The following is a 15998-nucleotide window of genomic DNA, read 5'->3' as shown; positions in this document are numbered from 1 at the left end:
TTTAGAGAATAGCAAGTGTACAAATTTAAAGTCGTAAGTTGTGAACACTGGAAAACTCAATTGTGATATATACCGTAAACATCTTAGTAATATATGCTAGTGTTGCCATTAGAATGAATGTAAGTGGCAGTTAAAATAACTGTGAAAATTTTCATCTTCTGATTTCTTAGCCAGATAACCCTTGGCGACTTCTTACTCAGTAGGCATTCTCTATCAACTGCTTTGAGAACACTCATATCTATTTTTATAAATATATATATAAAGCCAGAGTTGTCATTTCTCTAACTTATTATTCAGCTTGGCAATTGCTTTGATTTGATTCATAACACAATATAATGTATTTATGCAGTTAACTGTTCATTTCTACGCATGATATATATATATATGCATATATATATAAAAAAAAAAAAAAAAAAAAACAAAACCAAAATCATTATTCACTTTTAAACTACCTGTACTGGGTTTGGGAGGTTTTTTTAATTTAGTAAAAAAATTGTTGATCACGTCTACAGTTTAGGGATGCTCACAGAACCCTTCTCCATTTATTTTGATAATGCTATGTTTGTTGGAATGATAGAGAAGTTTAAATATTTAAAAGTGTTCAAGTTCTGAAATGCAATGAATTCCAAGTTAATTTTTAATCATTTTAAAGGCTATAAACAATTACTGCAGTCAAACTGGAAAAAACAAACCTGTATGATAGTCACGGTTGTTTAGGGTAGATGTGCGCTGTCATTGCAAAGCTGAGTAAGTGTTGGGATGGTGACGGCTCCCACGAGCTGTTTGCCGTTCGGAGGAAGGGTTGTTGGGGAAGAGCAGACGTTGATCTCGCCCACGTGGTAAAGGCAGCGCGCAATTCCGATCCACGCAGGCGTCTGCTTTTGGTGCAGTGCATAGAATAACCTCGTAGTACTGAAAGTATCTGAACTGAGAAATAGAACTTCTTCATTTATTAGATGTGGAAAAAACCAGGCCAGAACTGCAGTTCAATCTTTTTTGTAAGGTGATTGGAAAAATTTGACCGTGGCAAGGATGCTTCCTATGTCCTGGCTGTGCGTTTTCCAGCAGCGGATTGTGGCTCTTGTACAGTGTATGCAAATAAGTCCGTAAGCCTGTTGGCTTTTCCCAGCATATTCAAACTTCTATCAGATTAGGGTGCTCATAATTATTTATTTAATACCTACGTGCAAGGATTTAACATTAGCATTTCCCTTCTCCCCCCTCCCCCTGCTGCCATTTGTAACTGTGGTTTTGGGTTTTTTTCCTTTCTATTCTTTGCGTGCGTGTGGGGAAATAACCAAGTAAATATAAAGGCTGTGAAAACCATAGTTCTGTGTGCAAGTTCTCCTGCAGTTCTTGTATTGCATGGCAAATGTGTCGCTTACACCGTCCCCGTGACGGACTCGGGCAATCCACAGAGTTTGCCTGCTCTGACCGACCGGGGCAAACGGGGACAAGGCAGCTGACTGCTGGTACAGCTCGGTCTCATTCAAGTTGTGTCGTTCTCTCGGCAGAGGTGAAACTGTCCCTTGTTCAGCAGTGATGCTCGGTGTGCGCTTGAAGTGACAAATAACACTTCTCCGTGGTTCTTTCTTGGTAGCTTACCACATGATGTAAACATAAATTTTCCTGCTCTGCTGATGTTAAATACCAGAAGGTGCACATCACACGTAATTTTTGGGTTTATGAACTGTGACTTGTTTTCAGAGTTGTTGACTTTTGTTAGCTACAGAAGTATACTTCCCTAGTTAAGTTCTTTTCCAAATTATTGTGCATGGAAAAGATTGGGCTGCTCTCTTGTACTTCTGCTGGGGAGTGAAAAGAGAAGTAATTATTTGCATGTGATAGTAAAATTAAAAGTGCAAAAAGATTTTTCCTTTTGATTTCTAAAATTTAGTTTTATAGTATCTTACATTCCTGCTATCTTTGTTTTTGTTTTTGTTTTTGTTTTTTTCAAAGAAGTTAGCCTGGCACAGTATGATGGTGCAGTTTTAGCAGTAGGTTTAAAAAACAAAAAAACAAAAAAAAATCAAAAAAAAAAAGTAACCCACTCTATTAACCAGAAGAGAAAGATGATACTGTGGCAGATCAGTAGCAAATAAGTGACTTAATCAATGCTTTACTGTAGTTAAATAGCTATGGCCTTACTACTTTGTCAATATCGGCTTAATTGTCTTGAAAATGTCCGCTATTTTTACTGTTACCCAAGTGAATGTTCACCTGGGGTAAAATATCTGGTATGTACAGATGATATTTTAAATTTGTAAAATGCGCCATTGTATTACAGACGATGCAACAGAAATGCACTTCGGGGGGAAATTGCTTCTGATAAGTTTTTTTGTAAATCCTTGATTACTACAGATATGCAATAGAATTTTTGTTTCTAATTTTGATATTTCCTTCTGAAACATAAGATTGTTGCCATTAATCTGAATGATTTATCATGCTCTTCTTTGTGTGTATATATTACATATAGTCTGAGCTTCCTTTAGGATGGTACATAATTTTGGTTTGTTGTAGTATTTTTAGTTGGCTCTTCTCTTTGGTGCCTTTAGCATAGGCACTCCAAGAGGTTAATTGAGTCTGTTTTTAATGTACAGTTGGGAGGACTTGAAATGGAGTTAAAGCAACTTATTTCTGAAAAATCCATCTGCAAAGTAACCTGTAACAACTTTAAAATTTTATATTTAAGAACCAGAGGTTTATTTTTATGGAGCTTCAGTTATGGATACAGTTTCCAAAAAATGCAACTTCAAATGTAAACAGACTGTGCATAAATGGTTTTTGTTCTAATTTTTATAGAATACAAAATATTCAGATAATATATTGAGCTCAAGTTACTACAGACATCCTGTTCCTCCCGGATGAATCCAGCTTCCCCTTGGCATTTATGATCTCTCTTCAACATGGTAGGGCTTCAGTGAAAGGAGAAAAAAGCAACCTATCTGGCTTCTATACTTTGTCTGTTCTGGTATATTCCTGTTGTCAAGACTGTCCAAAACAAAATTTGTGTAAAGTAGGTTCATGCTTTAAATGTTAAAATGATAATACATGTATTTGTATTTGTTTTTGACATTGCCAAGGTGCTATGGGAAATTGAAATAACAGTTAGAAAAATAAAGCTGATTTAAAAGAAAAAAAAAAACACCAAAAAAACCCACCAAAGAACCCCACGCTCTTAATTGTTGTGATGTTGAAGTGGCTCTCCTCTTTTCCTCCAGCTCCCTCAGCCTGTCCTTGCCGGGGTTGGGGAGCTGCCCCCCCCCGCCATGGGCGCAGGTGCCAGCCGCCATTCTCCTCACCCGCGGCCCTGCACCTGTCACGAGAAGCCAAGTGTGAGGTAAACTTTCTTCTTGGGACAGACGGAAAACGCTTTTTGCTTCTTGTAAGCTGTTTTCAGCTCCATCTTCAAGCGTCTGGGGGCGGCTGTGGGGGCCCTCGCCCCGAAGGAGAGGGGTGCTCTCCCCTCGGGGGGGCCGGGCCCTCCCCTCAGCCTCTGGAGGCTCCGCAGGGGCTGCGGCTCGCGCCGAGGGGAGCGCGGGAAGCGGCGGTCTCTGCCCTGAGGGGAGCGCGGAGGATCGTGGTCCCGCTGAGGGAGTCTTGCCTCGGGCCGGCCTGGCAAGGAGCTGCTCCCCAAGGCCGCGCTGCTGCGGGCGGTGCACAAGTGGATCTCGGCCGCCGCAGCGGCTCCGGTCCGTACGGGAACGGGCCGGGGGTGCGGGGCTGCGGCCGGGCCGCGGGGGGGCGCGCGGCGGCGGTGGTGAAGGGAGGTGAGGCGCGGCGCGCGCACCGCCCGTCACGTGACGGTGCCGGGAGTCAGCATGGCGGAGGTGGCGGCCGCTCCCGCTCCGCCCGCGATCCGGAGCCCCCGGCGCTGAGCCGGAGCCGCGCCGAGCCGGCGGCCGGACCTGCCTTCCCCCCTACCCCCTCCGCCCCTCCGCCCGCCATGGCCGAGCCGGCGGCCGCGGGCGTCTCCTCGCTGCCCCGCGAGGTCCGTGAGCAGCTGGCTGAGCTGGAGCTGGAGCTCTCCGAAGGTGAGGAGCGCCGGGCCGCGCCGGGATCCCGCCTGCCCTGCCCTGCCCTCGGGGCGCCGGCCCGGCCGCCACGGCCTCCCACGGCCTGGGCTGGGGGGAGCTTTCGTGTGAGAGAGCCGGGGCGGGGGGAGTGTGGTTTGACGTGGGTTCGTGGGAGAGGAGGCCCCGGGGTGTGTGAGGGGGCTGTGAGGGGGTCGGCAGCGTGTGTGTGTGTGTGAGTGAGTGTGGGGCTTCGAGAGGCTCCGTGTGAGGAGGCCGGGAACGGGGGGGCGGTGGGAATGAGGCTCGGGGGTGCGAGGCGGGGGGAGCCCGTGTGTGGTGGGGCCGGCGGTGTGGGGAGGGAAGGGCCCTGCCTGCGGGCTGGGGTTGTGTCTGGGGGTGCGAGTGTGCGGGGGGACCCCCCGCCTGCGCCCGGGGAGGACCCTTTGCTCGTCCGAGGTGATCCCCTGGGAGGGTTTTTCCTTCCTGTGGTCTCCCTTCTGTAGTTTCTGAGCTAAGGCTGTGGAGCGGGAGGGAGAGAGCGTGGGGACAGCCAGTGGTCCTGGGTGGGGGAGAGGAAGGAACTTCGGGTACATAATGAGGACAGACCCGGTGTTCTTTCCACTTTCTGAATAAGTTCTTTTGCATAGCCATAATCGGACAGAGCATGCGCCTTTTTTTTTTTTTTTTTGTTTCCTTTTTTGCATGGGTATGTCTTTGTTTCCTAGTTTAAAATGCTGTTCTTGCTATAGCTTTGTTGTAAAGTTCCCTTGTGAAGCCTGAGGGCGAGGGATGAATCTGAGGTGGAGGGTGAAGGTTGCAGAGCAGGTAGCTCTGTTTTGCGTATCTTTTAAATTTCCTCCCTCCAAAAGCAGTGGCTTCTCAGGAGGGCTTACTGCATAGCTACAATAAGCTCTTAGTATTAAAACTTATGAAAAATCAGGTTGCAGTAGCATCTTTCTTTACTCTGTCACTTTTTGCCAGAACTTGGGGTGTATGCAGGACACCTATTTCCTATTTTGAAGATGAGGAATTAATTTACTGAGCTGGCTGCTGTCAGCCCCCACTGCCCCCATTGGTGCACGGTGCTCGATATTTTGCCAGATGAAAAGGCCATGGTAGCGCTTTCTTAACACAACTTGTTTGTAGCTAAACTTTTAATGTTAGCTGTTGCTTTTTTTTTTGTCAAATGTTTTTCAGATATACTTTCTGTAAACATTTAACTAAAGTGATAATGTTATCTGGTGTTTGGTTTTGGGCACTCCATGATAACAAAGAATTGAAGAACATTCTCTCGCGTTGCTCAAAATGTGATATGAAATAATTTTTTTTAAAGAATTTGCTGAATGTTTTAAGCATTCACTTGTATTTTCTGGAACTTGTTCCTTGTGATACAGAAAACCCATTATAGTTTGACCCTGTAATATACGCTACTGCAAACTTTAAAAAAAAAAATTAAATTCCTTTGCTAGAATGGCTGGCTGTGACATCATGCTAATCTTTAACAAGCTTCTCAAATAGCTTGAACTTCAGTGCTATAGAGTGAAGTTTGCTATGTATGTAAGTAATTCTCTGTATATTACATTCTCTGCCCCTTTGTGGATTTAATACTTGGATTTCTTAATATGCACATTATGGATTTGTTTGTGCAAATCACTTTTCCTAGCAAAAAACTGTGAGTACAAAGAATTTTGTGTGACTGTATCCCCAAGCTCTTGGAAATGTATTTCGTGGTATCTTGTTGCTGAGATAACTGAGGTCTGACCTGTAAAGGAGCCGAATGAGTCAGTGAGGTAATGTCATTGTATAGTTCTTGAAAAATACGCCCTAGTTTGAGGCTTAAGCTTAAAGATTTTAAGGCGTATGTGTGCATTGTTCAACTGAGTAGAACTATGGACTGTTTATAGTAAACAATATTGAATAGAAGCATTTTATTAAAAATGGCAGTAATGCTTCATGTTTAACTGATTAGTTGTTGCTCAGATAAAAACAAAACACTTGATCCTTTTTTTCCCACCCCCTTGTTGCAGCTTTGTCTCTAGGCTTGACTGTTTACTATGTAAATGTTTCTGTGGGGTTTTCTGGGTAAGAACACCTTGCTTTTGAAACAGGAGAGGAACCGTGCTTGCAGTGAGTTCATACAAGTAGCCCCCGGTCCCTGACAGCAGGAACTGGGGGATTGCTCTGTCCTTGCTGTATGATCTTACAGTGGGGAGGACCTCAGCACTCTTTGGAAGATGGCTTTGGGTGCACTGCAGGCTAGGAGCGTAAACAAGTTTGTGCTGAGCCTTGTGGTGAGCTTTACACAGGGCTGCGTTGACATTAACCACCACAGCGTAGAGAATTTATAACAATATGGGGAAAATAAAGTATTAAAATCCTATCTGGCATTACGCTTGTGAAAGATGCTGTGTCAGCAAGTAGGGTGCAAAGTGGAGCAGGATTAGTTTAATGTATGCTTAAAATAGGAATCATAGTTTGCAATGACGAGCTATGAGACTTACTTCAGGAACAATCTGTGCGGACAGAGCAGCAGGACTAATTATACCTCTGCTGTCTCTGGATTATTCCTTACTGGGCCTTGTGGTCAGCGTGGAAGTAACTGTAGTCCCATTCCTAAACACACTTAAAATGTCAAAGGAAAATAGTTGAATGTGTTTCAGGAAACCGTAATTGTTTCTTAATCAACAGAAATTGCATTTCTTTTTTTTTGTCTTTTATTGTGTGTCTTCATTTGACCTCAGTGATTGATTTGGGTCTAACTCATTTATTTCTAAGTGTAGATAAGAATTCAGTTGTCTTCTATCAACGTGAAGTACATTGTACCCAAATCTTTCGCCTCATTCCCTTAGAGAAAGGATCAGTGTCATTGCCTCTAAGTAAAAATGTTAAATAACAGTAACTGTATATAAGGAATGAATTGGGTCATGGAACTGTGTGAAACCTGGAACTTACTCATTACTCGTGTTTTTCCTTCTTTTCTCACTTTTGGGTTTTTTTTTTTTCTTTCTAGTGCTTTTCTTCCTCTGTCAGTAACACCCACGTTATGCATCACTAATGATGGGAAGGGCTGTCTTTGTATTTGCATCTGCTTCTTTTTCATGAGTAAAAGTGCCAGGGATGTTAACTTGAAAGAAGACTTTTACTCTCATTTTCATGTTTCTTTAAGTACAGGAGCTCAGTTTTGTGCCTTTGGGGTTAAACTGCAGCTGTGTGTGAAGGTGACTTTGTATCCGCTCTATGATGCTGTTTCTTAAAATGTTTGCGGTGTCTGCTGATGAGTTCACAGAACAAGGTAAATGTCTGAATTTGTCCCATATTCAGCTGAAAATGTTAGTATGAAAGCACTTCAGCACTCAGCTTGGGCCTGTCTAGGTGCTCTTACACTTTGGGTGAAATTTTCAAGCAGCTTCTCTCATGTTAACCTCATCACAGCTATGTTAATGGGGCTGAAAAACTCTGGAATAGCCAGATTCAAAGGTTCTAATTAAGCACATTCAGTGGATTTGTTCTGTACAGTGCACGTTATGAGACTGTTGTACTGCTGTGTGGTCAGGTTTGTTCTCTTGGTAGATGGTGGTGCGACGAGAGCTTTCACTGTGAAAGTAGGACAGCTGTTCCCAGGCCGCACTGTATGGGCCAGCTCGTCTCCGAGAGGGTTAAGCGCGCTCATAAAGAGCTTATTTGGCTGCTGGTTTTTGTTTAACTACGGTTTCTGTCTTGTCTGTAGTAAAGGGATGTTAGTGGTGTGAACTTCAGCTTGTGATAACTATGAAAGTATGAGGTAAAGAAGGGGGAAACTCCACCTAGTAATAACGAGGGCTTCTCCTCTTAGCAGCTCAGGCCTTGAACGTAATTTCAGTCATTTCTGGGTTATATGACAGGGTTATCATATCATTGCTCTTGCTTCATGTACAGAAGGAGCTGGTTTCTGTTTGCTTTTCTAGTTAAACATACATTTGGCTGTCTGTTTTGTGATTTTTCTGTGGGTGTTTCTGTGAATGGCTTCATGCACCTGTGTTTGTTCCTTTTAAAGCTGATTGTCTCTTACCGAAGAATTGAAGCTCTGTCTGCAGAGGAAAGCTTTGTGTTAGGATTTTCAGAAGCTGCAGAAACAGCAAGGATGGTGGCATGCGTGGAAAGAGTAGTATCAGCAAAACAGTTGAAACCCAGGACTGAAGGCTGGCCAAATAGGATAGAACCTTACTGGAAGAAAACATGTTGACTCAAGCAAGTGGGTAGAGTCTTTATTTTGTTTGGCTTGAAAATTTCCTATGGAATCGTGGTATTTTTCTGTTCTTTCAAAAATTGTGTGTTTCAGTTTTCGTTCCTTGATTGCCAGGCGCCTATCGAAGTAGGTGAGGATCTTTTTTATAGAATAAATAGCTGAAGCACAGAATGTAAATAGATCAGAGAACAGTCAAAAGAAGTAATTGTCCGAGTAAGGACTGGCCGTGTGGATTTTGCTGAGTGAGCAGGGAGGTTTCACTTCAGTTTCTGCCCTACCATTTGGAGGGGAACTGTGGCTACAGCACAGAAAACGTTGAAGAACTTAAGAACATCAGCAAGTCAGATCTGATCGTCTTGTAGGCAGCAGGACTTCCAGGTGGTTTTTGTGCATTTATGCAGCATCTCACCCACAAGTCTTGCATTAGGCAAAACCAGCAATGGGAAGGCTTTTATGTTGCTTCCTTAATTTACCTGCAGGACTGACAGCTGATGGGTACCAAATCTGCTGAGAAATCTGTGTATGGCTTTGACACGGTCTTTCTGTATTCAGCCAACAAAGGTGCAGTTCTGAGGCAGTGCTTTGAAATGCATAAAAAAACCTTTTGGAGCGTGTCATAGGGAGCTGTTTACGCAAATTCAGAGATGATCATTCCTGCCTAGTTTGGCTTTACAAAGATTCTGATAAGAGCCTTCACTTCAGATGATATTGTATTTTCCTTACAATTATTGTATTTGCCTTACAACCCAGGAAAAAGTGATGCAAGCATGGTAGCGCGTGGGTTCCTTGCAATGTCTGTGTCTCACAGGAAAAGGAAATAGAGCTCAAGTCGAGATCAAGAGGAGCAAAGTAACGAATCTGTCACCAGTGCATCAAACAGAAGGTCCATGGGATGATCACAGATTTCTGCTATGCAGATGGTCAAAGCAGAATGGTTTAAATGATTAATGGGTTGGAGAGAGTTAAATGCAAATATTGAAAGAAATATATTGGCTACTGTGATTCGGAGAAGATTGTACTCTTGGTACATGATTGAAGCATGTAAATATGGTGAAGAAAATGAAGGGGTTTGGAGCATCTAGGCTGGTATAAGAAAGAATAACCAGGAGAGTTAAAGAATATGCACATTTTTGTGTTGTCCCTTTTATACTTAGGAAATGAGGAGTGAGTTTGGGGCTGTTTCTAAAAGCTGCAGCTCTGACCCTTTGCCTTGGGGAGAGGAGGAAATTAGAGGCTTTAAAGAGAGTCCTCCACCTCCTCCCTGATTGCTTCTCTGGAGCTTTGGTAGAGTTAGAACCAGTTTTCCTCAGTTGGGTGGAGGGGACATCTGGTAGCAATGATTCCTGGTTTGTCTTTTATGATTCTTACTACTTCTAGTATGGGTGATAGTTGCAGTTTCAGCTGGACGCTTAGGCTGGAAATGTTAATCAGACCTGTTAGCCTGACAGATCTGCACTAAAGCCGTATTTGGTGTTCTTTTTGTGGTGTCCTAGATAACTGATTGTCAGTTTTCTATTTTAAATTCTGTGGCATGAAATATTAAGTAGTAAATGTGATGGATGGTAGCATAACTGCATGGAGCTGGATTGCTGGTCTTTCAAACACGCATCTAACTAGGCGATACTAGGAGCTCCGTAGGAAAGTATGCGTGCAGAGGACGCCTCGTGTTTCTAGTTCATTGGTAATGTTGTGGAAAGGGTGATGGGTTCCTTCCTGATTCCCTCTATCTGATTAGTTTTTGTCATGAAGCTTTCTATTCATTGGATTTATCATGTTTATTCAGTGGCAAGTTTCAGAAGCCAAAGAGTGAACTCATGGTGAGAAGTCCCAGAGGTGCAAGCAGAAGCTGAATAGTATCCTGTTTTCATTTGTTTCAAATACAATGTTCAGATAATTTCTTAAGATGGTTTTCTTTAAACTGTGTGTCTCAAAGTTATAAAAAGCATTTCCTGAATCTCTCAGTGAGTTGCTCAGCTGCTTTTTGGACCTGGATTAATAGAGAGAGGAATTGAAGCATTTCTCTGTTGAGGTTGATTCAATCCAAAATTTTTCTTGGAGCTTATGAAATCAGGGAAGAGTCATCAGGCCAGGATGTCCCATTCTATTAATTAGAATGGAAGACTCCTAAATTTGCACCATGTGTGAGGAAACAGTGATTTATAGCTAACGGATGCTCTGCAGGCAGCAGCATTCCATCTGCTACACAAATTTTCCCATTACATTTTGATGAAAAGTCTTGGGAAAAGCCTCACACCTGTATTTCTCATTCTGAATAATGTTTGCCAGTGCTTGGTTGTTACTCTCATATGGATTTTTTTTTTTTTTAGTAAAATGCCTATTTCTATCAGCTTGCATTTTTTTCAAACTTCAAAGCTGAGAGTTTCTGAAACACTACTTAGAATACATACAAGCAGCAGAGGTTCCGTTTCTACCAAAGATAGTCAATGTAAGAGTAACTTTCCTTGCTGCGCTTATGAGCAAACACTTTCTTTTATTTAGTGTAACTTAAGCTGATTAAGGAAAAAAAAAAAAAAGCTTGCTTAAAGTTTTAGCACTTCTCTGCCAACATAAACTTTTTCTGATTCTTGTTGACTTGAGAATTGCTGATACAAACTAGATCTTTCTGGACTTTGAATTCCATGGGGATGGGAGCCCACAGGGCCTACAGGGCATGCATTAATATATTTTGGGAACCCAGGCTGCACGTTACTGCCTCAGTGATCAGCAACTGAGCCTTTCAGAATTGTTCCCCAGCAGTCAGGCAACCTGCTTTCACCAGCTCCTTGTCCCTAGGGAGCAAAAACAACCAGGAGAATTGTATCCCTGCCTGATAAAATTAGGTCTTCTGTAATCTCTCTCAGAACAGCCGGATGGCTAGCTGCCTTGAAAAACATATGTTTTAATGCAGGAATAATGCATTCCATTTAGGATGGCTATAGCCGTGGGAGCTGGTTGACTTAGTGGATAAAGCACTCCCATTTTGCCTCTGGGATCAGGACTAATGTCAAACATCAGGTCTAAAGTCCAACGGTGGAACAGAATTGTTTGAGGTATTTTTCCTGTCTTTCGCTCTTAACAGGGATATTGTTCCTGTACCTTAGTCCTAAAGGAGTTTGAAAACTAAACCGTCCTATTATTGGAGATAAAGTGTAAATGGCAAAGAGGAGGAGTTAGCGTATGTATTTCTAGATTAAGAAAACTTAGGAATAGGAACGTTGGTGTTTCTCTAGAACAAGTTTGTAATAAATCTCTCTGAGAACAGCATAGGTAACTTGCTGGAGGAAGTTCTGCTTTATCCCTTCCTCTCAGATCCTGACAGAACTCCTCTTCACAGAGGGAAGACGCTGCTCTCATTGCAGCCACACACATCTCCGTAGTGCAGACAAAGGCCGCTGTTCTGTTGGGAATTGATCATCATGTGGTACTTCCAGCTCCTCCTTCCGAGCTGCTGAACTTCATTACAGGAAGCTAAGAATAAGTATTTTCCCACTAATAGTTTTCCGTATGAGCCGTTGCTGTAGTTGCCGCAAGGATGGGCTGTGTGGGGTGTCGAGCTGTGCTGCTGGGAGTGGGAAGGAGTGACCAAGATGATAAGCTGTTTGTGTGAGGCAAGCCATGGGAGCTTCCCGAAGTGCTAAGTTTGGAACGCAGTTGTGATGGGGCATTTGGTTGGCCGTAAATTGGAAGGATGTGATTTAGCGTGGGAATGATACAGCACATAAAGCACCAGATTGAGAGCTGAAAGATTTCGGTTCAGGTCCTGTCCCTATGCGTGACTTCATGCTGTAGCTCCACAAAGGGTAGTCAGGTGAGGATGTGTTAAAGAAGGTTTTGTGCTGCCTGCTGTCCCACCTGTACCTTTAATGCATCAACTCTTCATTTAGAGTGCTGATTAATCTTTGACATGACGAACCATTTCAATATGAACATCTCTTTTGGAAATACTGTAATTTGCTCACTGAGAACAGCAGTGAACGCCCGTATGTCAGTATGGATGTCCTGATAAGCCTGTTGTCTTTACCTAGTGGCTGCTCTTCATCATCACCTTTCACAGTAATTACCCACTGTGGAAGCTTTGTGTGCTTCTCTGGAAACAGTGATCACATAGATAAGCTGACCAGCCAAAAGAAACCCTGAGGAGGGGAAAGAGGCTTTGAAGTTTTCTGCTTACTTTCTAGAAAGAGGTATGAGCAAAGTTAACAAACAGTTGTAAAAGGTCACTCTTTGCCCTTCTGTCAAGCAGGCAAGATGTGTAGCTAGCGTGGTTTTGTGCTGCATAGCAGCAGCTGACATTCCTGCTCGCAATGTGCATCGTCACTGTGGTAAGGAGAAGGAGAGTTACTCTGAAGAGCTGGGAAGTGACATGGCAAATTCCAGCCTGTGATTATTCACTGTGCAATGGAGAGCTGAGTCAGGTGATCGGAGCAGGAGATAAAAGGTCCTTGATCCTCAGGAATAAACAGATCTGCAGCTTATTACACTATGCTTTTTTTTTTTTCCTTAATTGAATATAAGCGGAAAGTGCCTATTAAAGGTGTTCCATTTCTGGCATTAACAAAAAAGATCGTTACATGTCCCACGGGGTGGTTCTAGCAAGGTACTGATGGCATTTGGTTGGATGAATGCAGGGCTTCTTGTGCTGTTTGTGTATGTGAAGGGAAAGGGTGCTGCTGAAAAGTTTGCTTCAGATGACTCCCTACTGTGTCTCTAAACAGGAGAAGAGCACGTGTATTCCTATGGTGTGTCCTCAAGAACTAGTCCTGGTTTCATAACAAAGCCTTTGGCAGCAGTATTGGCTCAGGATGCTCTCACCTCTTAGCACTTTACTCTTTTCCATCCTGGAGAGCACAGGCGCCTCAGCTCTGCATTTTGTAAAGCTGTGAACTTTGGCGAACTGGAGAAGGCAATTGATTAAACTTTTACGAATGTAAGCTTTGTTTCTTGAAAAAATACTGAACCATTTACTTCATTTCATCAGCAGTGAAAGCATTTGGAGGTAGCCAAACTTACAAATTATTTTGATAACTTTTTTTTTAAACTTTTGTGGCAATCCTGAAAAAAATACAGAACAACACAAGACTGTAGCCTGTGTCGTGTTAGCAAAAAGTAGATCTCGTAATAATAAAGTGCTCATGTAAATGTTTTTTTGAGACTGAGACCTGTGTTATTTTTAGGGCAGAAACTTTAAGTGATCCCTTGTGGATTACAAGAAAAAGAACAATTCTTATTGTAATTGGAATGAAAACCTCCATACTTAGGCAGTTTTGGATTGCAAGTTGCTCCAGTGAAAAGGGGGAAGTATTGTTATTTTCAGTTCACAGACAGGAAGCTGAGATGCACAGAGGTGAGGTGAGTTGCTCAGTCACACAAAGCGGCAGCAAAGCCGGGCTCAGATCTTTTGACACTCAGCTCTGTGCTCGGTAGCTGAGGGTGCATTATCACTGAGAAAGGAAAAGGCTTTGAAATTCACAGCCTGGTGACTAGTAACTGGATCCTGCACAGTGCACTGGGAGTTTGCATGTTCTTCTACATGCTCAGGTAGTTTAGCTATCATGGTGATAGTAAGTTTTGGTTGAACACATATTGATATAAAACAACTGTATTTGTGGAATTTATTGTCTCTGCTTTAAATTCTCAAGTCCTTCTTGAAAATATCCTGAATTTAAGAAGTCCAGTGGTGCAGAAAAAAGTCAATTATTGAGTCCTAAACAGGGAGAATCATGGATGAAGACAAAGCAAATGAGTCAGATATAAATAATCTTATTATGTCTTGGCTGCAGCCACACCTAGAAACCTTGAACAAACATTGCTGTTCTGTTTAGTTATTCCTCTGTTTGATACACTTTACTTGTTAAGTCCTGTTTTAAAATTGCAGCATGTAAAAATTGTGTAGGGCTAGATGCCATTAGTGTTAAATACTTACAAACATTGTTTTAGTAATTTTGACCAGAGACATGGTTGCCTGTGCTAGAGCATAGTTAATTTGCTCTCGTATTTCCCCCAAAACAGAAAAACACAAAACTTTGGAGTTGGTGTTGCCTTGGAAGACTTTCAAGGCAATTCTTTTATGCAGTAGGCCTTTAAAAAAAAGTCTGGCTGGAACAGCAAACAGGAAGATGTAATTACCCTTTGGCTTTTCTGTATCAAAATGTCGTTCATTGTACAAAGCTTTGGTAAAACATTTTTAGTAGTATCTGGTTAGAGCAGGGAAGCCATAGAGAAAAGCATTTGGATCTAGCAAAATCATACTTGATGTATTGTGATTACTGTCACGTATCGTACTAGGTAGTTAGCTACCAATAGCACGTGTCTCTTTCTTCCCTCTTTCGTGGTGGATAAGATGATTTTTAATAAATCTGAACAAAGCCATTTTTCAGATAAGACTTAAGAAAAGTTGGACACTTCTCCCTCCCTCCTCTAATTCTCATTCTTCTCTGGTAGCTCCTGTAAAGGGGGGGCTGAAGTCTCGTGTGTTAAGTGTGGCTGTCACTGATTCCAGGGTTTTTTAACACAGGTTAGGGTTTGGTTTTTGGTTCTTGTCCAAACACGTACCATTTGCTTTGCATTGTTCTTCTGTACTGACTGCTGTCCTTTGGCCTTTATATATGGCCTGCGAAATGTGATCCTCTGGCTCAAAAGAGTTGTAGAGATTTGTCTTATGCATGCTTACCTGCAGTAATCCTTCTCCATTTATCAGTGTTGTGGTGTGACAGCTCATGATATTCAACCCATTCATTTCCCTGGGCTGAGAAGGTAATTTCTTGTGTTGAACCTGGTGGGGAAGCCAAATAGAAATGAAGGTTCGTGTACTGGCAGCTCTTCAGGGGCTTATTTATGGAGGCTCACTCTCATCTACAACGAGTCTGTTGCAAAGACGACTCTTTCTTTCGCATTCTAGAGATTTAAATGGATTCAGCAAAGCAGCAAGGGAGAGGGGACCCGAGGTAAGGTAGATGATGGTGACAAGGTTTTCCAGGCCACGCAGGATGCTGTAACCTGGCCTCTTCTCTTAGGAAAATAATTACTACTTATGTTCTCTTTTTTAAAATTACAGAATAGCTTCCTGTGAACAATAAAATGGTGTGAAAGACACAGACATGTTGTACAGCACTGCAGGCACACTCCCAGCAGAGACAGAACTATTTGGGCAGAGGGATAAAAGGAAAGACTTGGCATGGAGAACTGGGGAAGGAGTAAATAGTCTTCCATTAGAATTGAGTTTGGCTTCAGGTTATGAAAGATCTGGCAACAGTACAGTTCAGAGAGTGTTTGCTACTTTCTAGTGCTCTTGCTGTGCAAAGTGACAACCTCTTGGTTGTGCGGGTACAGCTGCTCATGGGTCTGTCTTGGGATCTGGAGGATCTGACAGGCTTAAAAAAATCAGCAGTATTGGAATACTTGATGTCAGGAGAAGTTATCCTGCAGAATAGTCCACGAAAGGAAGAATGAAGGGAACTAGTGAAGTGGAGAGATCTGGGAGATGTAAGAGCTGGTTTTTTTCTGTAATGCTACTATCAAGAATAGCTATTTAAGAATAGCTTAGATTTTCTGTGGGTGAAATGTGACAAAAAGTCTCCAAGAGTTATTGTCACATTGGAGTAAGCTAGCAGTTGTTGGATTGTTTCCATGTTTTAAAGGGATTGTTTGAAGCTGTTTCATAGATTCCTAGTTGAAAGGTGGATTTCTGCTCCTTCAGCACATTCTGCCCCAAGCATTTGCAGACAGCATCTCTCTTCTTAACTCACTAAACCAGTTAA

The 15998-nt window shown here is 42.6% G+C and overlaps 1 protein-coding gene across 3 annotated transcripts in view; it reads left to right on the top strand.

The window, feature by feature from the left end:
• The first annotated feature begins 3804 nt into the window (after window positions 1-3804).
• The window catches only part of DIP2B (disco interacting protein 2 homolog B), a 70249-nt gene continuing 58055 nt past the window's right edge, over window positions 3805-15998 (top strand). For 2 of the 3 annotated variants that reach the window (XM_075737896.1, XM_075737895.1), the window contains exon 1: window positions 3805-4034. In XM_075737896.1, coding sequence (XP_075594011.1) covers window positions 3947-4034 — 88 coding nt within the window. In that variant the 5' untranslated portion in view covers window positions 3805-3946. The remainder of the gene's footprint in view (window positions 4035-15998) is intronic. The other variant, XM_075737899.1, reaches the window with a different exon arrangement.

Source organism: Balearica regulorum, chromosome 29, assembly GCF_011004875.1.
Source record: "Balearica regulorum gibbericeps isolate bBalReg1 chromosome 29, bBalReg1.pri, whole genome shotgun sequence".
Classification (NCBI taxonomy): Eukaryota; Metazoa; Chordata; class Aves; order Gruiformes; family Gruidae; genus Balearica; species Balearica regulorum.
The sequence above is the reverse complement of the archived record's forward strand: the minus strand, read 5'-3'. Positions and strand labels throughout refer to the sequence as shown.